Source organism: Typha angustifolia, chromosome 1 (assembly GCF_048772165.1).
Source record: "Typha angustifolia cultivar Huaian chromosome 1, ASM4877216v1, whole genome shotgun sequence".
Taxonomy (NCBI): Eukaryota; Viridiplantae; Streptophyta; class Magnoliopsida; order Poales; family Typhaceae; genus Typha; species Typha angustifolia.
Window position 1 is genome coordinate 1,374,343 of NC_133239.1, and position 25,002 is coordinate 1,399,344.

At 39.7% G+C, this 25,002-nt stretch overlaps 6 protein-coding genes across 9 annotated transcripts; 4 read left to right on the top strand and 2 right to left on the bottom strand.

The window, feature by feature from the left end:
- Positions 1-1,161: 1,161 nt before the first annotated feature.
- On the top strand, positions 1,162-2,155 carry LOC140764737 (uncharacterized). Its single transcript, XM_073103470.1, has one exon. The coding sequence runs from the start codon at positions 1,279-1,281 to the stop codon at positions 1,942-1,944; it is 666 nt and encodes a 221-aa protein (XP_072959571.1). The 5' UTR covers positions 1,162-1,278; the 3' UTR covers positions 1,945-2,155.
- Positions 2,156-2,372: 217 nt separating this feature from the next.
- Positions 2,373-6,677, bottom strand: LOC140764613 (uncharacterized). Of its 2 annotated transcripts, none has more exons than XM_073103267.1 (2): positions 3,571-3,970; positions 2,373-3,113 (listed from the first exon to the last, which is right to left on the bottom strand). In XM_073103267.1, exons 1-2 carry the CDS (start codon positions 3,622-3,624, stop codon positions 2,685-2,687), a joined length of 483 nt encoding a protein of 160 aa, XP_072959368.1. In that variant the 5' UTR covers positions 3,625-3,970; the 3' UTR covers positions 2,373-2,684. The 2 variants fall into 2 exon arrangements, 1 of the variants encoding a protein (XP_072959368.1); XR_012105067.1 differs by lacking the exon at positions 3,571-3,970 and adding an exon at positions 6,545-6,677 and having other exon boundaries at positions 2,974-3,113.
- A 2,152-nt stretch (positions 6,678-8,829) lies between these two features.
- Positions 8,830-10,714, bottom strand: LOC140770990 (GATA transcription factor 9). Its single transcript, XM_073112372.1, has 2 exons — positions 10,243-10,714; positions 8,830-9,847 (listed from the first exon to the last, which is right to left on the bottom strand). Exons 1-2 carry the CDS (start codon positions 10,555-10,557, stop codon positions 9,119-9,121), a joined length of 1,044 nt encoding a protein of 347 aa, XP_072968473.1. The 5' UTR covers positions 10,558-10,714; the 3' UTR covers positions 8,830-9,118.
- A 2,526-nt stretch (positions 10,715-13,240) lies between these two features.
- On the top strand, positions 13,241-17,026 carry LOC140771072 (uncharacterized). 3 transcript variants are annotated; one of them, XR_012106110.1, is made up of 9 exons: positions 13,241-13,373; positions 13,462-13,668; positions 13,855-13,924; positions 14,101-14,137; positions 14,871-14,948; positions 15,079-15,151; positions 15,557-15,596; positions 15,934-16,054; positions 16,618-17,026. XR_012106110.1 is itself a non-coding variant. In XM_073112494.1 (9 exons), the coding sequence occupies exons 1-8, from the start codon at positions 13,332-13,334 to the stop codon at positions 15,981-15,983; spliced, it is 597 nt and encodes a 198-aa protein (XP_072968595.1). In that variant the 5' UTR covers positions 13,241-13,331; the 3' UTR covers positions 15,984-15,994; positions 16,618-17,026. The 3 variants fall into 3 exon arrangements, 2 of the variants coding, with proteins under 2 accessions (XP_072968595.1, XP_072968714.1); XM_073112494.1 differs by having other exon boundaries at positions 15,934-15,994; XM_073112613.1 differs by having other exon boundaries at positions 13,864-13,924; positions 15,934-15,994.
- A 456-nt stretch (positions 17,027-17,482) lies between these two features.
- Positions 17,483-20,743, top strand: LOC140770898 (nuclear pore complex protein NUP35-like). The gene is made up of 3 exons (XM_073112262.1): positions 17,483-18,368; positions 18,924-19,035; positions 19,894-20,743. The coding sequence occupies exons 1-3, from the start codon at positions 17,521-17,523 to the stop codon at positions 20,230-20,232; spliced, it is 1,299 nt and encodes a 432-aa protein (XP_072968363.1). The 5' UTR covers positions 17,483-17,520; the 3' UTR covers positions 20,233-20,743.
- Positions 20,744-21,455: 712 nt separating this feature from the next.
- On the top strand, positions 21,456-24,834 carry LOC140759607 (ultraviolet-B receptor UVR8). The gene is made up of 5 exons (XM_073096216.1): positions 21,456-21,635; positions 21,726-21,905; positions 22,414-22,445; positions 22,515-22,691; positions 22,896-24,834. The coding sequence occupies exons 1-5, from the start codon at positions 21,578-21,580 to the stop codon at positions 24,183-24,185; spliced, it is 1,737 nt and encodes a 578-aa protein (XP_072952317.1). The 5' UTR covers positions 21,456-21,577; the 3' UTR covers positions 24,186-24,834.
- Positions 24,835-25,002: the final 168 nt, after the last annotated feature.

Genomic DNA, 25,002 nt, shown 5'->3' on the forward strand with positions numbered 1-25,002 from the left:
TTGCCTCCCTCTGATTGAGTTCAGATTGAATGGTTATGAATACTTCTAAAAATAAATTAATTAATATCACTTTCAGATATTAATGCCAATATGAACTTTGCAAGTTAGACATTAATTGCAAGAAAATTTGAAAGTTTCAACTCCATTATTTGTTGTAGGAAAGCAATCCGTGAAACCCTACTTGCTGTATTCCATTCTTTAATCTTCTGCACGTTTATATTTTTATATATGATATACTAATATATTGGTGATTATTTGGTCAGGTTGGTCTATTCAAAATGTAGTCATATTTGAGACAATAATTGTTGGAAATTTTATGATTTGAACATAAAATTAATATAAATTTTAAGCTCAAATTTAAGTAAGAACAGTATATTATTAATAACATATATAAAGAGCAATGTCATGTATTTACTTATCCAAATTATAAACTAAAGTGAATATACATTAGATTTAAAATAATTATCATAAAAAAAGTGAGTTTAGTAGCAAATTAATTATTTGTGAAATATTGGTAAAGTATATAATCCTAATGAATACTTATTTTGTGGGTTAAAAAAGATTATACAAATTAATTCAAGCCGTGGGTGAACACCAAAATTTATTTCTATGGCTTGAGTTGGTTGCCTAACTTTGAGAAAATGGCTTCATAACTAGTGGACATTAACTCAAAACTAAGGCATGAGAAAATCTAGTTTCATTTGCTAACTAATGGTAGGTTGGTAGTCATAAATGATTCAGATGTTAATGACTTTGCTACCTGTTTGAAGGAGGATTCAAGGACTTTTCTTAGAAATGGAGATGTCTTCAATGATTTATTATCCAATCAATTCGTAGACAATTCCAACTCTTATTCATACCAGACCAGAATGATTGAGGGCTTCTCATTAATTTTTTACTACCATAACTCAATATGTGTCAATATTAGTTTTTTTTCTTATTAAAATTAAGGCTTGAGTCTAAGGTATCTCATTCTGATGATTGTAGGCTTTTAAAGTAATTCCAATTATCATATTTCTATGTTGCAACCTACTATTATGAAATAATTGTCTAATAATTATATACTAACCATGACACCTCAATCACAAATCACCCACCATTTCTGCCACATTTAAATACCCCCTCCTCCCCCTTCCACCACCCCCACAACCCTGAAAGGAAACCAAAATTTAAACTCCTCTCTATCTCTCTCTCTCGCTCTCTCTCTCAGAATTTCTTGGAAGAAGTACTAAGTCCTCCAAGAAGAAGTAGCAACAAGATCAAGTAAAAGCCACAGCAATGGAATCAGATTGCCCAGAAGAAAGCCCAGGCAAGAGTCTATGCGACATCAAAGGCATCTCCAAGCACAAACTCTGGATGGAAGATCTCCAGTTCCTATTCAAACGTAGCAAGATTGTGAGAAAAATTCTTAGTGGGCTTCTGGCAGACCATCGTAAAAATAACATGAGAAGAAATAGCAACAGCAGCAACCACGACTATTTCTCGATCTTAACATGCCGCTCTATGGACTCTTCCACCGCCGTCTACGTACCTCGCGAGGTCGAGTTCAGCTGCAGTAACACCCCTTCTTTCCCTTCCTTATATCCATCGAAGCGAAAAATACGCCGCCGCCACCTTCACCACCACCACCACCACCACTATTATTACCCTGACTCTTATTGTTGCAATGATCCTTTTGAGATGCTCGATTCAGAAGACCTACAGTATGATTGTTTTCTTGCATCGCCGCCATCGCCAATGCCGGCGGCTGAGGGTTACGATAAGAGCCCGGTGGCGGTGCGGCAGCTGAGGGTTACGGACTCGCCGTTTCCGGCGAAGGAGGAGGAGGAGGAGGAGGAGGTGGGGGGAGAGGTGGATAGGAAGGCTGAGGAGTTCATTAGGTGGTTCCATGAGGAGCTACGTATGCAACGATTTGGTGCATGTCGTACTGGGTTGGATCGGTAGATGGGATGAGATCCAAGTCTGGTTGTTGTAATTGGGTTCGGTTGAGTTCGTGTCAGATTGAGAATTAGATATTAGTTCGAGTTTTTTTAATTTCTGAGGTTGTATTATGAATAATTCCGAGATCACGTATGTTGCATTCGCTGTTATATGTGATTTGGTGTATTGATGAATTGATTTGATTAATAACAAAAATATTCTCCACTTAATGCTCTATTTTTGTCAGTTTAATTTGGATTTATGGGCAGTGGATCGTATGCAGCGCTGGGCGTAGGTTCTTTCCAGGGCAGCACCTGGCAGCTCTCAATTAGCGGCCAAACGTGTTGTATTTTGCAACCAATCAAAGGCTGGCAACTAATCACTTCTAAAATTCCTGCAATACAGCGTCAGTATATATATATATATATATAGCTATAAGTGAAATTGTCCATTATTGTAATGACATCCCACGTAGCAAATCCAAATAAAGCAATACATATCCTGATCACAGGCAATCAGGCAAAGTTTTCTATGAAGTACAAAAATAAGCTATAGGAGAATCACAGTCATTCTCCATAACATATACAAAGAGGATACTACATGCATTCTCTGAAAAAAGATCCAACAAAGTATCAGGGGGAAAAGAAAAACTACCAACCCAATATGCTAACAGTTGAAATGCAGAGATCATATAGAAGAGAAATGCTTCAGTAAACGGCTTCGCCCAGATCACTGGGTTGCTGAGCGCTTGCTCCTACTGCCAATCACACAGTCCAGCTGAGAGTCCTTGCAACCTTGGAAGCACAAGAGTCAAAAGAGGTCCTACGCTTTGAGCTCTTGTTTGCTATCTCTCTCATTGCACCAGCTAGGGAGAGCTTGGGGTTGAGCCTGGTGGTCCTGTTGAACTTCTTACAGAGAGACATGTGGGACTCCAAAGCTTCATCCAAGGCGAGTGGTGGTGCTCGCTTCAGCTTCTCCTTTACTGCTTCAGAACAAAGTCCACAGACCCACTTGCCGCAGAATGTTTCCTTGATCCGAGATATGTAGGTAGGGGTACAGTCCTCAGACATCCCACAGCATTCACACACCACAACTTCAGCTTCATGAGCATTTAGGGTCTCATCCAGTTTCTTGATGATTATATCAGTCACTTGTAGGCTGTCAGAGTAGGCTCTTTGGATCCCTTGATGTTTCTGTCAAATGATCCAAATTACTAAAGTACTTAAGAATGAAATGATATAAACATAAGTAAAAGAGCTGGTAATTGAATAACATGAAAACCAAGATACACATACACATGTATCTACGTGCATGTGTGCAAACAAACATGCACCAACTGCAGACACAGACATATTGAGAGAGAGAAACAGAGGGAGAGGAAGAGGAGATAGATCCTGCTAGAATGAAGATCAGTTCACCAACTTGATGATTCAGCCCATAGGATTTGGTTTTATATTGTGAAAGTGCATTTTAATCGTACTCCAGCCAGAAAATATTTGTCCTTGTCTTTAGGGGTCTAAATTACACTGGAAACTCTACCACCATTTCTCTCTTTCTCAACCAAAACAATGCAAAGAACACATACACTTATCTTACAACCTGCCTACTATAAATTGTGAAGATAGTAGGAAAAGATAATGTTATAATCACCATAGATGGGAGGACGCCAGGTTCTTCTTCTCTGCCAAAAAGGTTGGACTGCATTGCTTCCTGAAGTTATTAAAGCTTCTTTGTGTCCTTTCTACATAAATGAGGTATGCTTGGAGGTCTTCCCACCCTTTTATACACATCACTTGGACACTTGTGTTCCAAAAAGCTAGGGGAATAGACATACAGGGGGGAAGAACCAGCAACTTAGTAAGTTTCCGTCAAGCAAAAGTTGCAAACAGTTCAAGTTATGCCTTTTTGGATAATTATGGCGGATGCCTTTTCATTTGAAAAGGGAAAAAGAATGGGTCTTGTAGATAGATAGGATTAGATCTGCCATCAATGAGCAAATTGAAATAGTTGCAACCATATTACTGAATGGAGACTGTTGAATGGAGTATACTGCAGGAAAGCATAAACCATGTATCTAAACTCAATACCTGGAAATGATCTGAACGTCTTGCTGAAAGGGATAAAAATGTTGAAGTTGTCTAAATCATGCCTTGTGATCATTCACGAGATGTAAATACAGGATCCAACCTTAAAAATATCAGTTTAGCAGATTTTTAAGGTTGATAATTTGTACGTGTAATATTTTGCTTCACATGAAAAAAGAAAAAAGATTCCCAAGTGATTATAACTCATCCTACAAACCATGCAATTCAATTGTGCAAGCGCATGTAAACTCAAAGACAGATAAAGATACAAAATCCTACATACAAAATTTCATGTGTTTACCTTAAACTATTAAACAGTTGCCTAAGCATGGCATATATAGTTCTTCATGTGAAAAGATCCTGGATCATGTGGTGCTAAATGCGGATAAAATTAAATTGAAATGTGAATTTAAAGAGAAAGTAAGTCCAAATGGATGGCACATAATTGTTAATTGGCTTAACCTATTAAGCCATCAAAGCCGTTGAGAAGAATAGTTTATGATTTCACTCAATGTTCCTGCTTAGATTTATGGTAAAGGCAGATATTTAACCTATGTGCTGTCTCCTCAATACTATGTGTTGTCAAGACTTGATTGAAATAAGACACGTAGAACTGGTTGATGGAATGTTATTCAGTGAATATAGATGTCTTTCTGTGCTAGTCCAACAGAATTACAGAATATTCATCAGTTTAAATTTTAATGGACTTTCCACGGAGAGAAATAGAAGTCAGGAAGAAATCTGAACCCTAGTTTGTTATTTAGTTTAACATCAATCACGATCAACTAATAGTTCCAAACAAGAGAAGGTGGTATCCAAGAGGTAACAAGTGTACAGATCAGATTAAACCAAAGACGATGATCAACAAAGGCAGAAGAGGCTTCATTCAGGACCATACATCAAGTATAACCTTAATTTGTTTTACTCTTAGTTCCTAATATGCCGCTGCACCAACTTGTGCAAATACAATGAGGAATGGTTTCTAATTGGGCAGCATCTTTACCCTGTACAAAGCCAATTAGAATTACACATTAATATATGTTGTCTGAAAATATTGAAAGAGACAGATACATGAATGGATCCATGTGAAAGGAGAATGAGCCTTGAAATTTCTAGCTATTATCTGATGTAGTTATCGTGACAATTGTTTCAGTAAAAAGCGGCTCTAAAGTTCTATAGATCATTTCTCACCATACACACATTAAAAAATAAATCTAAAATTAACTTCTAAGTCAATCTTTCTTTTGGTCATAACAGAAGATATTTATGGCTTGTAAGATCTGGTTTCTGTCCATCATGCATGAGGCTTAATTTGAGATACCATCCTAGTGGTTATAAGTCTATAACATAATGAACTAAAGATCATGACAGTTGCTACTGAGAGTACCAGTAAGATTAAAAAGACAGTAACTTCTACAAATTTGTGTTGACAATAACCTTTGCAACAAGGTACGAAACCTAAAATAGAACATAGTGTATCCATCAAGAATTCATAACAGAGGAAGATTCACGCTAGGAAAAAAATATCTAATAAAAAATAACCTGTGAATGGTCCCCCTGTAAACACCTCCTATTTTTCAGGACAAACAGTACCTTTCATGGTTTCACCATCCAATTTGTTACAAATGGTCCCTACCACAACTTTTCCACATTTTTGGTACGCTATTATGACTTTTAATTTTCAGATACTTGAAATATCAAAAAGAAAAACTAAGGGATGGGAGCATCTAGCCACCTTAGGGTGACGACAGAAGCTAACGGTTCAATTTCTTATTTTACAAAATATGAAACTACAAGCCCATCGAATGTAATTAGATAAAACGGACGCCTCTGAGATGCAGGTAAAATGCCGGAAATAAGTTTGGTCTGACCATACAATTCAAGGCTAAAGTTCAATGCTCCGATTTCTTTTAGGACAATGCTGAGCAATTAACATCTCAGGACCATAATCTATTATGATACAATCAGTCTAACAATGCCCCAGAAAGTTCTTACATATTTATGTTGCTTCTCTCCACTATGACTCCTAGCAAATGTCAATAATCCCGCTTTGGCATTTCTAGACTATGATATACACAATATATAAATATACACTCCTAATTCATCGAAATCAATTTCCCTCTGTTAGTGCGTTGACAACTAATAAGAATATGGCTTTCCCTATAGCTCCTAATATTAGAATATGTAAGTATAAATCATATATTTCTGTACAAGTAATTATCTATCTTTTAACTTGACCTAATGTTACGCAGGGAAGATCAGGTCTGGGAGTTGGTACGAGAAAAAAAACTACCATCTAACCCTCATCCACCAAAATACTATCCATGAATCACAGTAACAAAACTGTGTAATTTATTCTCTGAGGCATCCACCAAAATATCCAGCATGAATTTTTTTAGGAAAAAAAAAACAGTTACTTCCTTCGATCCAAAGAGGAGGCGATTCAAATGAAAACCCCAGAGTAACGAATCTTAAATAACATTAAGAACACGAAAATCTAAGAAGGGGACCATCGGAAGGCTCCAAAGGAGAGGATTCACCTACGAGACGTATTGGCGATCGAAGAGAAGCTTCGATGGCTTTCTTCTTCTTCTTCTTCTTCTTCTTCTTCGCCTTCCCGCCCTCGCCATCTTTCTCGATGCCGTAATGGGCCGCCTTTGGGCCGTGATTCACTAAAGTGGGCTACATAGCTAAATATAAGTGGTCTTTAATCTCATATATATATATATATGAAGTCAACGAATTAGGAGCAGCTACATCTGGATCCGTAATTATCTTTTGGTCCCCCGCAATGAGATTGATTCGTTGCATTTAGAAATACTGCAACGCATTCAAGTTGCTACCTCGATCGATTCAGATTTTGTTCTGAAATCTCCAAGCATCAAGCATGGCAGGATCAATTCATAAATATAAATTGTCCAAAAATAAGAAACAGAAATTTTAGTTACATTATGCCAATTCTTTTTGTTGGTATAATTTTGAACCCATAAGTTAATTAATTATTGGGTAGGAGAGTTTAAGTCTATAGAAGATTTGAATATGTGTGACATTTGTCGTTGAAGCCCTAGAGTTAGGTTAGGTATATCATAGATGAATCACGAACAAAGTATTTTAACCATTAATGGGTAAAGTCTTTTTTTCCATTATAGCAAAGTGAAACCTTGGTTGTTCATACCCCACGAAATGTTTCTACCAAGATAGAGTCAGCTGCACTCAAGCGAGATTCACCTACATCCTTAAGATTGGTCAAATTTTTATTATGCACGTATCAATCTTTTTGCTCCTCCATTATAAATTTATCAGCTAACGTAAATTTGATTTAAAATTTATGGCAATGGATCCATCTAAATATGATTTTTTTTTTAAAGAATAATGGTAAATTAATATCGTGCTAAGTTAAACGAATGCCACTTGAATTGGTTTAACTCTCATATAATATATAATGTTATCACTCAATAATTTAAAGCTTAGATATAGACGAAACAAAATATCAGCAAGTTTTTAGCCGGTAGACAAAATCATAAAGTATAAACTATAAGTCATTATATCGTCGAACCATTGCTTATAGTTGTTGTGATGCTGAGCTACTCCTTTAAGTCAACACACTGTTGAGTCATTAAACTGAGTCAAGCTAAACCACTAAACTAAGTTAAGCCATCACAATAAATTTACTTGGAGATGGATCTTGGCACGAGTGAGTATAATATCTCTAATTTCATATTAGGAGTTGTTTAACGTTAACTAATTAAAAATCTCATAAAAATATAAGCCCTTGATCAGCAACAAAATCCACTGGTGGGTGATGATGACCCAACCCAAAGGTGGCCTCCCACGCCTGCGCACGTGCTTCTCCGTGCGAGCACGTGCGCACTTGTGGTGGAAGACGTGAGCCGCACCATTTCATCTCATTCCATCATCCTCATCTCCCCCTTTCGAATGGAACAGTAAAAAGCGTTAAATAAGGTTGCTATTATGCGCCTTACCAACCAATTCAGAGCCCTACCCATGTGACCTCCGTTACGTATGTTCCCCTCTGCTGCCCACACCCCTAAATAATAATAATATCCTTCCCCTGTTTCTTTTTTTCTTTTTTTTCGCATATTACCACCTACATTTTAGCCTCGTTACAAAGAAGACCCTCTCTCTTCTTTGTGATATATTTGTAACTCGGCACCACGGCCTATTATTTTAGATTCTGTTGAACTGCAGGGTAATATGCAGAAAAGGACCTGAAAAGAAATAATACAATGCAACAGGACGAGGGGATATTCCAAAATTTTCTTTTGACTTATATCCAGAAATTTAATACTGAGTAGGAGGGAGTGGCCTATGGATCACCAAAGCCTGTCTTGGATCACGAGGACACCCATTCCCATATCAACGAGTCTTTTTTTTTTAAAAAATTAAAAAAGAAAAAAAATAATTAAAGAAGGCTTTTGTTTTCTATGTCTGAATTAGTCTTCATTCCTCCCTCTTGGGCTTCAACCCATGTGACTGCGTCATTGGGCGCCCATCTCGCTGAGTTAGTCCCCGGCAGGACCTCCAGTTTTCTAATAATTATATTCTCCCACCCCTAGGGGCTCGTGGTATTGAGTGACCGATGCGGACGGTGGGTAATCTTTCGTACAGCCCCCTGGAGTACGACTCGCGAGTTTTGGACCGTCGGATTGCGATAAGGGAAAAACGATCACGTGCATCCGATGGACAACAGGAATCCCATTCGTTTGTTTGGTTGTACGCAGCAGTTATGCTGTCACAACTCTAAAAACTAAAAATTGGGGTAAAATGAAATTTTGTGATAAGGTTTCATAAAAAGTGTCTGAGTTATAAGACTTGCGAGCAACTTTGTTCTAATTTCAGTACATTTTTAAGTTTCTCTGCAGAAAAGAAAAGTCTGCGATACATTGGCTTAAAATTCCCTAGAATTAATTTCTAAGGGTTAGAACTTGGAACGAAGAAGAGAAAAAATAACACGAAAATTTTGAACCTAAACTCGAACGCACAACAATCTGTCGGTACTTTTTTTTTTCCTTTTTTTCTTTTTGCAAAAAAGTACTCCTAAAAAGGATTAATTCTTACTGAGGGACCTTATTTTTTTTCTTTCCGCTCTCAAATTAGATGAGCTGCCGGAAATCGGGGCCTATACGGTGGTGGATCAGGAAGTCGTCTGCGGAGCTCCCTGGAGCTCCGTCGTACATGGTGGGGCCGCCGTGGATTAGCTGCTGCTGTTCCATCTCCTTCTGGCGGCGGAGCTCCAGCACCTTCCGATGAGAATTTGAGTGCTTTGAGAGCATGAAGGTCGGGCTCGCGGCCGGCCGGTACTCCGGCACGAGGCGGCCGGACTTGTACCGGACGCCGCAGGCGTTGCATAGCGTCTTCGGCCCCATGGGCCCCGTCCGCCACTGTGGCGTCTTCTCCGTCGCGCAGTGGAGGCACTTCCGGCCGTCCTGCCTCGCCGCCGCCGCCGCCGCCGCCGCTCCGATGCCCGGATCCCTCTTCTTCGCAGGCTTCTTGACAACCGCCGGGGCGATTATCTCGGCCTCAGGCGACGGCGTCGCTGCCTCCGGCGAGAGGACGAGGAGGCGCGACGACCAGCTACAAGGCGCCGCGCGGGAACGCTTGCTTCGCGCCTTGCCGGGGACGGGAGCCTCCGGGCGGAAGAGCTCCGGCTTCGCGCCGGCCGCGGAGGCGGAGAGGTTGTCTCGGGATTCGGAGCAGGAGGAAATGGTGGTGGCGGCGGTGGATTTGAACCCGGAGATGAGGTGAAGCTTCTGGAGGTTGTCACTCGAGAAGGATTCCTCCACGAAATTGGAGAGCCATTCGAGCTCCTTTAACTCGTCGTACTGCAACCATAAATGGCAAAAAATTCAAATTCAAAGCTTCTTCCAGAAGCGCTTCTCCGTCTTGTAACTTTCCTTTTTTGGACCGTTCGGAAACGGAATTCCGTTCACGAATGGAATACTAGATCTCTTAGCGCGTTTTTTTTCCCGGTAACCGAATTGAGACTTGAATGATAAGAATTCTGGCAGCTTAAAATACATATACATAACGCTTTTGTGAAAATAAACTGGAATTAATTCCTCCAAAATTCCACAATTTACCCGCTTTTTTTTTTTTTTTCTTCCGAGTAAAAACATTTTTGAAATTTAAAACCAAGTGGCCGAAAATGGGAAATGTCCGATGAACAATCGGATAACTTACAACTAAAATTCTAATAATTCGCGAGAAAATTACGTACCGGCTCGTGGAGGTCGTCGGAGAGAGTGGTATCCGCGAAGCTCCGGCAGACGAGGTCGCCGCGCAAATGCGGGTCGCAGCCGGAGAAGGAGGAGTTGCAGCTATCCACGGCGGTGACGGTCGAGGAATCTGCGGGCGAGTTCCCGGCTCCAGCGTCATCTCCTGCGCCGCACACCTCCTCCTCCTCCTCCTCCTCCTCCTCGTTGGAGAAGTCGAGGAGGTCGTCCACGATGAAGTGGTCCCCGCCTCCTCCTCCGGCCTTCTTCTCCGGCGCGCACTGGTAGTACCCGCCGGGGTAGTACTCGGGTGCTTCCATTTTGTACTATTTCGGGGTAGTTTTATGATTCCTCCAGAGAAGTTATAGAAAGAGAACAGAGAGAGAGAGAGAGAGAGAGTTAGGGTTTATTTGTGAGCGTTGAAGAGGTGAGAGAGAGGAAGACAGCTGAAACGAAGGATTGAAAGGAGTAATAAAGCAAAAGGGCGAGGTGAAAAAAAAAACAATTATATCGGTATTTATACGGCAGGGGAAAAAAGGAAAAGGAGACCTCTCATGTACCATGAGGTACTGCCTCTTTAACTACCCCTCTTTTACCGTCGTATTTACATCCCACCCTTCGCGGTGGTTTCTCCACAAATAAATATCACAGGGATAAGTTTCCATTCTGACCAAAACTTCCAAGTCGATGCTGTCAGTGTCTGGACATAAACGCCCTCGCAATTTCGTGGTCTCAAGAGGGCGTAACAGTAAAAGACACGATTTACTTTATGGCTAATTAATCTGGTAATTAAGAAGAGAGTGGGGGGTTATAATGTGAAATTTACTTTATAAGTGTTCAATTCAACTCTCCTTAGGAATCGATCTCACAGTGTTCGTCGCTATGACTCGTGCATTAGCCTCCAAGTTTACAGCCGGATTCCTCTCCCTAACCCAACTCTCCCCCCTCTCTTTCCTCGAGAAACGCGTCCACTTTATTTTTTTTTTTCATTTTTTACCCCCTCTTTTTTTTATATTATAAATTCCCCGTTTTATCCTACTGCCATTTCCGACCCCTGCGCGCTAACAAATATTCCCTAACCCACGTTTAAGCACGACGATTACAGCTCGACTCAGACGATCCAACGGGTGAGATGTAACCACGTGGGGAAGCTACAGAGGTAGGGTGGATTGTTTTTTTTCTACTTCTTACAACCCCGGGGAGGTTTTCCACGTTATGCCTCGTCTCCTTCCGCCACGTAGCCATTATCCGTTCGATTTAATACGTGTCATCCATCCGATGGGGTTGTTTAGTTATACCGTTTTCGTCAGTCTGCGTCCGGATTCCATTGGCCTCTGATCCCTAGGTTGATCGGGGCCCTATAGGTGCCTCCCTTTTACTGTTAATTTAGTCATCTATTATTATTTTTTATTTTAATCGTTATATTATTTAAGGACCGTCAGTACCCCCAGCTACACCAAATTGATACATCCTACTTGGATTATATCGCATGGGAGGGGTTGATGCATGATGGCTTGTACTTTTGGCCTTTTTTTTTTTTGCTTGGATTAAAAGGAAAGACTGCAAAAGAGAGAGAGAGAGATAGAGATAGGAGTGGGGAAGAGAACGTCTTGGGTCTTTGCTTGGCGTGGAGGTTTATTTATTTATTTATCTTTTTACGTTTTAGATTTATTCGTTTCATGGGCCTCTTTCACGTTCCTCTCGGCCCATTTATAATCTTGGGAGGGGGGTGGGGAGCAGCGGTGGGCCCGCAGGGAGCACGTGATGCGGAGCTGGATCGGGTGGCAGCGATCATGTGAGGGCGCCCAAAAGAAGCCCACTAGGATCGGTGGTCAATCACACGTGGCGAGATTCGATTGCGTCTTTGACCCCCTTCCCCGTGTTTCGCTGCCCCGCACGTGGTCCTTCGCCCCGAGCATGTGTATCCGGTTGGATCGCCGCTCACGTGCTTCGATCGCGTGAATAGCACGTGTGAGTTAACGGAGCGGATGGTGGAGGGGGGGTAGAATCTGCAATCCACTATCTGGATTGTATGGCTAATATAATATGGCAGCAGGGATCATTTGGTCATTGCAGTAAAATTAATTATATTTTGGTTAATTACATCCAACCAATAATAATAGATCCATTAATTTATAGAGTAATGATATGCTTATAAATTATTTTATAAACATAATTTATGCTAGCATATTAAATTCTTGCCAGTGTCTCCCTTCCTCTCAATCCCTTCTCTCTCATTTATAGTTTTGTTTGGATGTCAGAGTTGCCTGCGTCTATCTCCCTCTAAGTCTTTTGGAAATTGAATTCATCTGATGTCATTTATGAAAGGAATGGGAGTAAACTGACTGGTATATTAGTAATGATCCCGATTCAATGCGCACCGAAGTAGAATTATACATGCACAGTATAATTTATTGATTATCGACTGAAATATCTGCATATGATTTATATTTAATTATTATTTGCCACTATTTTTAATTTAGTGATTGAGTCTTATTATTATGGGTTTGATCCGTTTTACAAATATTGTGATTGATATTTGGTGATAAATTATATTAAATCTAATTATTTTTTACAAGCTTAATACACAAAGTAAAATGAGATATTTTGAAGAGACTTTCAATCGGCACTATAAGAAAAATAAGCATCAAGTCCTAAGGGCACACAACATCTGAATAAGACACACTGAATATATTCAATCATAGTAGATAAATTATTTTAAACATTTTTTTCATCATATTGTTATATGTCTATGATATTAGCTTATTGCAGTTTGCTAACTACAAAGATTAGTCGAGTTGTTTGATCTATATATATATATATCTCTCTCGAGAAGTACCGGCACTTTTATCTTATTTAAAGTACAGTTGAAGATAAAAAATAAAAATCATTTGCCCATCTGTTTATTTGCCAATAGATTTATTTCATAGTCATACTTGGTATTTCCGTAGAAAAGCCCAATAAAAGCCCAACAAAAAAAGCCCAAACTCCAGTAGCAAAACCCTTTTCATCCCGACCTCTTTCTCTCTCCTATTCCAATGTCCGAACTCATCCGAAGCGAAGCGAAGCAAGCAAGCAAACAAAGGGCAACGCGATGTTCCCCCGACGGCGAAATCCTTCTCAAGAAACCAAAAAGGTGAGCACTTTTTTGCACTACAGTTCTTTTTCCTTATCATTTCCTTAGTTTTTCATATAATATATCGTTCTTCTCTCTCCTTACACAGAGAGAGGAGCCATGGTTGGCCAGCAGCTTGAAACCGGAAAATTTCCTCCCTGGGCTCGTAATTGGTCTACTTCTGGGCTTGTTTATGGATCTATCTGCGTCGTATAGAGGCAGTTCGAAGAGGAATTCCAATTCCACAATGCCTTCGGCTTCGGCCAAGAAGCAATCCGCCGCTTTTGGCGGCGGAAGCGGAGAAGAACTCAAGATGGTATGCTCTCTGCAGCTCTCTTATATATATTTCAGTATTCTTAATTTTTCGACAGAAAGTTAGTAAAAATTTTGTTTCATTTTCTGAATACGATTTAATATGGGACTATGAAACCTTCCAAAAGTTTGTTAATTTTCCATTTAACGCCAAAACTTTACTGGTTTTGGTGATTTAATTTGGTGCAAGATCTTGCAGGTTTTAGTTGTTCGACAAGATCTGAAGATGGGAGTTGGAAAGATAGCTTCTCAATGCGCTCGTAAGTGTATCAAATGGTCAAACTATTTTTATTAGTGTCACGATGCATTGGTGTATAAGGATAGATTATGGAGTGTCAAAACAATGCTATGCGTCTGCTATTGCTTGCTCTAAGTTTCTTCATTGTGAATCAGTTTCCTTGATTCCTAATCATCTTATGTTTATTTCTAATGACAGATGCAGCAACTGGCATGTATGCGGAATTGTTGCAAAGGTTCTAATATGCTTTGAAGTCTTGTTTCATTTGGCAATTACTGTTAATGCATAATTGGATTCTCTTAAAAAATAATTTCAGATGCATTGAAACAGAACATTCACGTGTCACACATATATATTAATCTATAGGCATGCTGGTGCGTAGTAGTGATTTACATGTTGTAGTATGAGAGTTCCACTGAGGTCCTATCTTGTTTATCATACTCACAGTTATCCTATTCATGGATCCTCAAATATTACTCCCTACCAAATTAAAATTGACTAAGTTGAGCATGCTATCTCCATGGAGATTATCTAAACTTGATCTATGACTTTAGGTTTTATCTCTTTGTAGTTGATATACTGAATGGTATGATTATGAATCAAGATTGTATGATTACAGGTAACTAGGGAGCCGACTTGAGTTGCATGATAGTGAAAAATATGCACTCAAGGTCCAAAGGTGCTTTCTATTCTCTATATCACAAGTTCAAAGTGAAGGGACACATGGCAATCTTTTGCAAAACCTACTGAGATATAGATCTTTTTTGATAATCCATGACTAGCACTTTTCAGCTGATTATCTATTTTAAGAACACCCTTCCAAATACTCCCAGCAACAAATAACATATTTGTAGTACACATTTTGAGTTTTGCTGTAAGCTTTATCCCTTCTGTCATTGTACTCACTTCCTCTATTGATATGTCTTCTTAACAGAACTTTGTTGGTTATCTGATCTCTCTTTTTGCAGCCATCGTGCTCTTTTGAGACAATGGGAGCAATTTGGCCAAGCTAAAATAATTCTGTCATGCAAGAATCAACAAGAAATGTATGCAACAGTTGCTATTCCATTTTCTCCTCCATATTGCTTACTGAATATTTGTGTTGGACTAGTTAGTTTTCTTCCTAATGTAATTCCAATGTGATGTCTTTTTTTTTTCTTTTCTGAATATCACCAGGAACAAGCTGAAGGATGCCGCAGATCGCTGTGGCCTTCCAACTCATGTTGTTGCTGATGCAGGGCGTACACAGGTTTGCTTTACATGTTGTCACAATGCAATAGGAGGCACTAGAAGCAAAATTATAATTCAACAGCTCTTATAGTTCAGCATGATCCGTTTGGCTTGGAGTGTACTTTCTGGAAAAAAGAAATAATTATCATTCTAAATGCATAAACAGTCTTTAAACAACAGAATAGTCAGTATCCATTTTCAGAAATTTTGTTGTCTGTTGTTCTCCAGAGAGAGTTCATGGGTAACTGAGTATTTACACCTTAAATAATGTTCCTCTTTGCAGCTGGAATCTCCTCTCTTATCTCTAATCTGACAAACATAATCCAACTGGGCATTTCTTTTTCCTCCATTTTTATCTACTCTTTTTTTTTTTCTCTTGACAGTATCAATAGATGAAACCTAATGATTACGAACTCTTTTACAGGTTCTATCTGGGTCTAGGACAGTTCTTGCCATTGGACCAGGTTCGCTTCTTAGTCTTCTGATCTTGTATTTTGGATTCTTGTTTTATCTTTTCTTGCAGTTGAACAGTAAGCAGCCATGCTTTAATACTTGAAATAGTATGCAGGAAGGTCTGCCACTTTTTGTTAGTCTCGGAGCTAGGCCTTGATTAGGGACAATTAGCTAGCTTCTACTGAGATATTTTTTGCTGATTTATTTTGTCATTGATCAATACAAATACTATGCTACTTATCTGCGAGATGTTCTCACGTGTAATTTAACTATTTGGCAAATACAATTGGAGTTGAACTATTGCTATATGCTATAATCTGCTAACCCTTATCGTGTGCCTTTATACAGGGAGGAAGTCTGACATAGATTCAGTTACAGGAAAACTGCGGCTGCTGTAATATTGTTAAAGGTATCTTCGGCTTTTGACCTTTTTGGAAGTGCTTTGTTAGTGCAGAAAGCTGCTTCTTAGGTATGCAATAAACTGCATCTCCGTCTGCTTTATTTTTGTTGTTTAATCTAATAGTTAACCACTGGAGTTTGATACAAGTGCCTAGTTTTATTTGAATTTAGTGCATACCTAAGAAGCAGTTTTCTGATAGTGATGTTAATCCTGGAGTCTTACTTTGATCTATATGATAAATTTATCTACAAATAAAAAGTGATTTGACAACAAATTTAATTTAATCCATATGAAGAAAAAACAGCTATTCGCTTCTCTAGCTTTATGGTTGCATCTGCGGCTTTTTTTCTGCAGAAATTTGTAAGGCAGTAAGATGTGTTTCTCTGTGCAATGGACTGTCGAGAAATAAGGGGCCTGTTTGTGCACGAGATATTCTAATGTTTGGTCCAGTAAATATATTTTCTGGGTTGGTGATTTATAGGATTCATTATTGTTATTCTTTTTCAATTTTATAATATGATGAAGGTATCAGAGTTTTCCTTTTCTTGTGGCGAGGACTACATTGCTTGCATGATTTGCAACCACTTATTGTTCCTCTACATTCTTTTAAAGCTGTGGTTCTATACGTGCAGGATTGGGATAGTGCCAACTCTCTCCTTCCTGATTATTACGCGTGGTGTAATTAAAACTGCCTGATTACTCAAGAAAAAGGAGAAGATCCCCATCAAATGACAAATGCACTTCAAATTGTTGTATGAAATGTTCCTTCTACTGGTGCTCCGTCTATCTTCAAGGTGCGAAGAGTGCGGTGGAACTCCTCTTATGATTTCAGGTTTCACTAATTGATCTCGAGAATATTGAAGCTATCCCTCTGCTTGACCTGGCCAACTTAGGGCTCCCTGCAAAACCATGCATTCATTGTTTTCAGCCATACTGAAGAATTTTTGTTCTATATTGTAGTTCTTTATGGCTTGTTATAACTACTATTTGCAAAGCTCAGATGCTAATTACAGCAAGGTGATCTCCAAGACTTTTCTTCTATGTATTGGGGTGTTCTCTAACTATGTTATATTAGGCAGTAGAAGGCTAGAAGCAGCCTTTCTTTGTTTCATCTCTGGTAAAGAGGTTGTGAATCCACTAAAATATAATCTGATTGGATGTTGCAATTAAGGTCTATTAATTTAGAATAATTACACTAAAACTTTTAAATTATTGTCTATTCTCACATGCATTATTCCATCTTATACTTGGTACACATTGACGTTGATCTTACCAAAAGAATATCAAATGAATTAAGAGTAAAGTGGTTTATAAAAGACTTAAAATTGATTATATGATACTGATCAAATTAATCTGATGGATAACTAACAGGAGGGATATCTCAGAGGATTTTTTTTTACAATTAAGGAGTTTATGGGTATTTAGACGTAATTGTTCCTATTAATTTTTCTTCCTTTGCAAGAGTAGCCCGCGTAATTAGTGGATGTGCAATACTCACCTCTTTATCCGTCCGTTTTTGCCAGGCCCCAGCTTTGATGCGCATCAACGGCTATGGAAAGCTTTATATTGACGCCAAAACCCTCGTCTTTATTATTCATACGGCTACTTCGGACCGCCTCCACCTTCTGGGAGAAAGCAAAAAAACCAAAGCGGCAGATCGAAAAACTCAAAAATCCCCCCAATATTTCAAAAAATTTCCCCATTTCCGTCCCGTTGAAACCTTTCTTTGCTTCCAGGAAGAAGAGGAAGAAGAGGCAGAAGAGGACAGAGTTAGAGAAAGAGAGAGAGGGAGAGAGACGATGAGTTCCTCATCATTCTCGAGGAGCTCTCGATCTGCTCCTCGTCAATCCCTCTTCTACCGTGACCTCGCCTCTCCGATCTGCAACCACCACCGCGGCGGTGGCAGGTCGCCGCCGGCTACCTCCGCCCTTTGGCGAGATGGCCTTGCCAGCGGCGCCGACCCGCCTCCGCCGCCGATGTTCACCCTCGACGACCGCGCCGACTTCTCCCCCGACACCGCCGTCGGCGATCTTCCACCCTCCTCGCCGAGTAGCCGGACGCCGCCTCGTCCGGATCGGCGATCTTTTTCCCGGTCGCCTTCTCTCTCGTCTCCGTCCTCTTCCTCGGCTTTGCGGATTCGGGCGGAGGTGAGCGGATCGGGCAGTGGGGTCGGTAATGGGGGAGCGAGTTCGAATTGGATGATAACGCCAGCGAGAGAAGATGGATTGAGTTATTTGGAGAAGGGGAAGGGTTCTCCGGTTGAGGGGGTGGTCGAGACTGGCGCGTTGCTCGCGCTTCCCCCTCCCACGAAGGATGTTGCGAGGATGGAGGACAGTGAGATGACTAATGGAGCTGCTGACGAGGAGTGGGTTACTGTGTTCGGGTATGGAGATTGCTACTACTTGGTTGCTTTATTATCTTGCTTCTTTATGTTTTTATTATAGTTCTTGAGCTATCGGTAGGTAGATAGCAATAATTAACATGGCATATAGGAAAGATACGATTGAAATAAAAAAGAAAAATAATCCTTTTTTCAGAAAAATTAGATGTGGGTAGCGATATAGATTATGTCCTCCATTTATAAATTGTTAATATGTGAATCCGAAAATTTTCTTAGATAAATGAGTTATAAATGAAACTAAGTGTGATTTCCCTGATGATGGCTATTCTTTTCACTGTCTTTGTAGTGATTTTTATTAGTTTTATCTCTCTAGAAGATTGTATTGATAACTCTCATATAGTGGTCACTAATGTCTTTGTCAGTCGGTGAACTTCTCTTGCACAATTCTTTCTTGGTATGATCAACTCAGTGTCCAAGATATTCCAACAACTTGTGAAATGCTAACTGCATGATCTTTCTGTTGCATTTGTTAATGATGCCACCAGGTTTATAACATCATGTTTTGTGCTTGGTACTGCTCTTTGTTTTCATTTGCAGGTTCTTCCCAAGTGATACGAACCTTGTACTTCGCGAGTTTGAGAAATGTGGGGTGATAATTAGGCATTTCCCTGGCCCACGAGAAGCTAACTGGATGCATATATTGTATCAGGTAATCTCTAATCCTTTCATCAAATTCTGTATTTCCTTTATTTTGATGTGCAAAGAATACCATTAGCTGAACACCATCAGGTTTTACCTACAAGTGGTTGTGATCCTAACGATCATTTTCATACCATTCATAAGCTACTCTCATGCTGTGAAATTTAGGGGTTTTGTCCCTAATGTTAGTGAATCCAAGTTTGACCCATAATAACCCAAAAATCTCTTGTTATGTTTTTCATGCTGAAATAATCACCTGCTTAGGAACTCGGAACTTGATTTGGTGCTAGACTTTGTATTTGGGACATATTTTAATCAGTGAATTTCGTGCTTGTTCATGTCCTACTCATGTCCTGCCCAAGAGTATAACCCAGTTCAAGTTTCACAATTTTCTTGTTGCCTGATTTCATTCCATCGTTCTGAAATATGAAAATCAGGATTCTGTATAATCTAAGTGCTGCAATATATGGGTTCAATCTTGTGCATATCCATGCCGCAAGTTACTGGCATCTATTCCTTTTTGTTTCTTTGGTCAAAACTCTATTCTCCCTAGTTTCTTTCCGCAAGATAGGTCCCTTTTGTAGGGCCAAAACTACAAGATTTGTCCATTCCCCATTGGTTTAAAAATTTCACTTTTTTCCTAATGTATATATTAAGATCTCTTCCTAATATATTGAGTTATTTAGAACACAGCATGAATTTGGTAGACAATAGTACTCTCAAAAGAAGTGACAAATTGATTTAATGAGCATGTCCTGACTGGTTGTTTCTTTCTTCTAACGTCTTTCTATCGTCTTCTGGAATTAGTCTGGATTCAAACTGACTCTTTTTTTTTTTCTCCAATGCGTTTCTTATTGGGTTCTTAAAGCACCATTATGATGCTCGAAAGGCTCTAGAAAAGAATGGGACTCAGTTAAATGGTGCTCTCACAATAGGAGTGAAGCCTGTTGATCAGATACAGCGTCAGCTTCTGAATGAGAGGCTACAGAAAATAAATCGGGGGGGCTTCATGGTTAACTTGCCTCCAAAGATGCCTGCTGTGAAGAGCACTGCTGTGCCAAGCGCATTGGGAGCTTTCCCTCGCCCCTATCACCCAAAGGCTGACACCAATATTATCAGTGATAGTGGGCGCCGTGCGACTGGAAGCATTGCTTCCCCAGCAAAATCAGTTGTATCCAAGGTCATGGATCTAGTTTTTGGGATATGAGTTGAACAATTAGAAACAACATTGCCACTTGAGCTTCACCCATTTCCCAGGTGTCTGAAGAATTTCTTATAAAAGTCTTGGCAACTTGCTGTAGCTTAAAGGAAAATAACTGCTTCGAAATTGCCAAGGGGAGTATTCAAACAAATGAGTGCACCCCGTATGAGGACTCTAAATCATGCTAAAGTATCCATACTTTCCAACTTTGGTGTGTGATGAATTCTGAAGAAGTATTGCGGAAAACAAAGTGTTGAACTTGAGAGATTTTTCTCACTTTCAACTGTTACAGTCCACAGAGCCGCAGCTGGCTTTGCAAAACACTACTCCTTGATTAGGTATGCTGGCATCTGTCTGTCTGTCTGTTAGTCGATAGGAAAGTATAAGAAAAAAAAAAGGGTTGTATTGTATTACTCATATAAGAGTATTTCGTTGCTTCTTTTTTTTTTTAATTCAAATGCATGTTGAGAGAAACAAGTTCCATTTTAATCTATGTCGTCTCGCCTTTTGATCGTCATTTTTCTTGCAGCGTTCTTTTGCTTTCTTCTGAAAAGCTTTTGGAGAAGCTTGAGGTCTAAGCCAGGTTTCCCTCGACGTGGTTGCCTTTCTTATGGCCACTTGGACGTAATTAATAGACGTTACATTCTTCAATCTTGCAAAGTGATAATCCTTTGATTGCAATATCAAAGGAAGAAGAATAAAAGCGGCACACTTATTCCTGTTTTCTTGAAAATACTTCTGTTCTTATTCAGCAATATATCTTTACGTTTTATTTTTTAATCTCTTGCATGTATAACCCTCATATTTGCTTCTTTTTCCCAAAGAATATTCACATACATACAAAATTGATAGAGTATTTTACCCACAAACAAATAAGGAGCTTGCCTTGTAAGGGGCATACATGGAAAAAAATAGAGGGAGAAAGCTCGTACCTTTAACAAACCCTAGAATAATTTAGTTGGATTAGGCCCACTTTTCTCATTAAGAAAAAAACAAAGAAAGAAAAAATAAAATAAAAAAGAGAAAAGAAAAGAAAAGGAAAAAAAAAAAAAAACTCTTGGATGACTTCAGAGAAATTTCCGTGTCAAGCACTTCTGTGGAGGATAAATTATCTTTATTTGAAGCAAGCTAGTTTCCGTCGAGGATAAAACTTGGATAGCGACAAATGAACAATGATAGGGTAATCCTTTGTCGGTATAAGCACGCTTTATAAAGCAACACTCGATTAGTTTCCTACTGTCTCTTATCCGACTCGCCACGATAGGGCCGATAGCACTCTGAGAGGCCCTTCATAGTTCACCTTGACACTGTACACGCTCGGCGCCTCCCGATCTCATCGGGATCGGCCGATATGTCGGCTAAGATCGTATCAGTCGCGGCCGGAGAAGCCCACACTCTTGCCCTGACTGGTACTGCTTATTCTCCTCTTCACTCCGTGTAGCTTCTTATCCCAAGAGAAGGGAGATATTTATTTCAGTGCTTTGGTACAAATGGGTCAGGAGATGGACGCGTGTTCTCGTGGGGAAGGGGCACTTTTGGCCGGCTCGGGACGGAGAAGGAGGAGGACGAGCTCCTCCCGGTTCCCATCGCTTTGGGAGAGAGGAAGAATGGACAAGGAGGGCGGCCGCCAAAGTTCGTGGGGATTGCTGCTGGTGCTTACCATAGTCTTGCATTAGATGGTATGGGTTGTTCTACTTTTTTTTTTAAAAAATCTTTTTACACGTATGTGTTTATTTATAGCTTTGATTGGTTGACACATCCATCGCCACTTGGAAAAGATGCAAAAATTTTGAACTTTGTTTGGTCTTGCTCTCGGAATTAAGAAAATTTGTGTAATTTTAGGGTCTCTCTGGAATCATCAATTTGGGACTGCTTGATAATGTCACTTGGCTTACAGCTAAATTTTCTAATTCACTTGTAAGTTAAATTATAAAAAGTTCCAAAACCTATGGTCTTTTGGTTCTAAGTATTTCAAAATTTTATCTATGATCCATGCTGTTGATATTCCAGTAAGATGCTTGATCATTCACATCACATGCATAGTTTTTTGAATGGTTTGACACTTTTAACTCTTGAAACAAGATGCTCTGGAAATTAGTAGTCTAACTCTCTCTCTACATATTTAATTGCACTTCTCCACCTGGATCTTAGAAACTTGCTGTTTATTCCTTCATGTTTACTTGGCAGATGATGGATCCGTTTGGTCGTGGGGCTACAATATCTGTATCCTTTAATCTGCAGTTCTTTTTATTGTGTTTTGTCTTTGATATTTGCGGCTTGCTGCATAGATACAGTTTGTGAGCAACAGCATACTTTTCTGCCTTGACTATTTTATGGATGGCCAACTTGGTTACGGTGAGGAGAATTCGTTGATTCCCTCCACTGTAGAACAACTACAAGAATTGGGTTATCCGGATTCTTTGGCAGATGGATCAAGCATTTATGGCGGCCAAGTTGTTTTAAAGGTAGCGCAATACCATTCTTCTATGTCTTAAGAAACTCTTTCTGCAAGAGTGTGGTACTATGGTGGCATCAATTAAATGCTTGAAAAGCAAAATGTTATGTCTTAGTAAAGTCAGAAAAGTTGAATTACGTTCTCCCGAAAAATATACATGTGTACCAGAATGCTGTAGGTTCTCTTGATATTTCTAACTTTCAATGTGCTACAGATTTGTGCTGTCAAGGCTGGAGGGATGATGTCATTTGCAATAGATAATCTGGGGGCTCTATGGATGTGGGGTAATTGCCCGCAGCAAACTGATACTGGTGAGTTCTGCCTTTCGGGCAGTCTTGTTCCATTGCCTGTATGGGATTTCCATGGACATACAGTTGTTAAGGTGGCATGCGGTAATGAGCATGTCGTGGCTGCAGTTAGTGCTGGAGAAACGTATATTGCAGGCAACCTTGTATGTTATGCTTGGGGAAACAACAGCCATGGTCAGTTGGGATTAGGTGATAAGGAAAATAGATCACGTCCTGCGGTTATTCCAGTGTTCAATGAAGATTCTTCTTGGGTGGTCTACGAAATCGCTTGTGGGGCTTTTCATACTGCTGTTCTTACTCACAAGAAGACTTATGAAAAGAATATCGAATCTAAGTGCTGGACATTTGGTCTTGGTGAGAATGGGCAGCTTGGTCACGGAACTACGATCAGTTCATGCAAACCGGAACCTGTTAATGGACTGCCACATGATGCATTCCTGGTATCTCTTGATTGCGGCTTGTTTCACACAGCTGTTGTCTCTTCATCTGGTGAAGTATGGTGTTGGGGAATGGAAAAGGGTCTTGGGCTGTGCCCAGATGCTAGCTACACAGGAACTGATGTAGGGGATGCGCTCTATCCTTTAAGGATGCAATCTCCTGAGACAAATGGGCCCAACTTCACAGGTCCAGTACAAGTAGCTTGTGGAGCAGCACATACAGTTCTTGTTTCAGGTGAGGGGTACAGGGTTTGGGCATGGGGCAGAGGACGGTGTGGTGTTCTTGGGAGTGGCCATACAACTGATAGTTATGTTCCTTGTGCTGTTATGTGGCCACCTCTCGATGAAGATTCCAAGGAGATGCAAGGGAATTTAAACAGAGATGTGAAGGTGAGAGAAAAAGATGGCAATATAGCGGAGATGGAGCAAAAATTATCTGCTGCAATGGAGGAAATAGAGTTCCTGCGGACAAAGTTGACACGTATGGAGCGATATGCCAATGTGCTACATATATCAATCTTTAGGAAGACTCTAGATGAGCGAACACTTCCAAAGTCTTTACAGGATTCTGGTGTTTTTGATATGAGAAAGGAATTGGAGAATGTCATGGACTCAGCAGACAATGAGGAGCTTGTGCGAATGGAGATGTTCCATCGCAGTATGCTAAGCAGTGTAAAAGACAAGCAGATGAAGAGAAAGATACAAGAGATGGTAAAAGAATGTTTTCTCTCTCTTTCTTCAGGGAGGCAAGCTTGGTGAACTATATAAGAGACTACATTCAGAGTTCTTATTTGGAACCATGAGAATGCTGTGCATATACTGGTATTGTACTAGATAGTTGAATGTATATCATGTGTACTTAACATGGTGCGAGTGTTTTGCAATAAACTGAAGTGTACACCTTCCAAAGCTTGCTATCTTTATTCTTTACATCATGTGTGCCTGATACTCATGTAGCACGATGAGGTTGATCAGCTGAGTGGTGCATTGGGGCAAAACCAATAAATATCCTCTTTGTATCGACTGATGTCAAAGATAAGTGAATTGCTGCATTTGATTATGGTTTACTCACAAATATTCTGTGGCTATGTTTGTTTCTATCCACAAGTACTGTCAGAAGTCGGAAACATGTAGCATGCAGGATAAATTTGAGAGTGCGGCACTGCTATGTAACATGGAATATGAGATTTTCTGTATGATCCAGCATCTTCCTAAAGTGAGGGAAATTTCAGGAACAATTTGAGAACTTTGCGTGATAGAGTTCGATTGTTAAGTTAATAAAAGCTGCTCTTTTAAATAATAATGTCAACTGTCATGGCCTTGCATGATCTTGATGTACTTAGTAGGATATGAACATGTATTATGTAAAATACAGCTTTTATGGTTCATGAATTGAATTTATTTGCTACTTACTGATTGATGGTTGATTTATGTTCAAACCTACTCGGTACATGTCCCTCGATGTGATTGCTTGCCTGTTTCTTATGGAGACAGAATCTATATACATCACTTTTTTGAAGCTATAATACTATTCTGAATTTTTCTATAGGTGAATTTCTACAGGGGTTATCTTGGA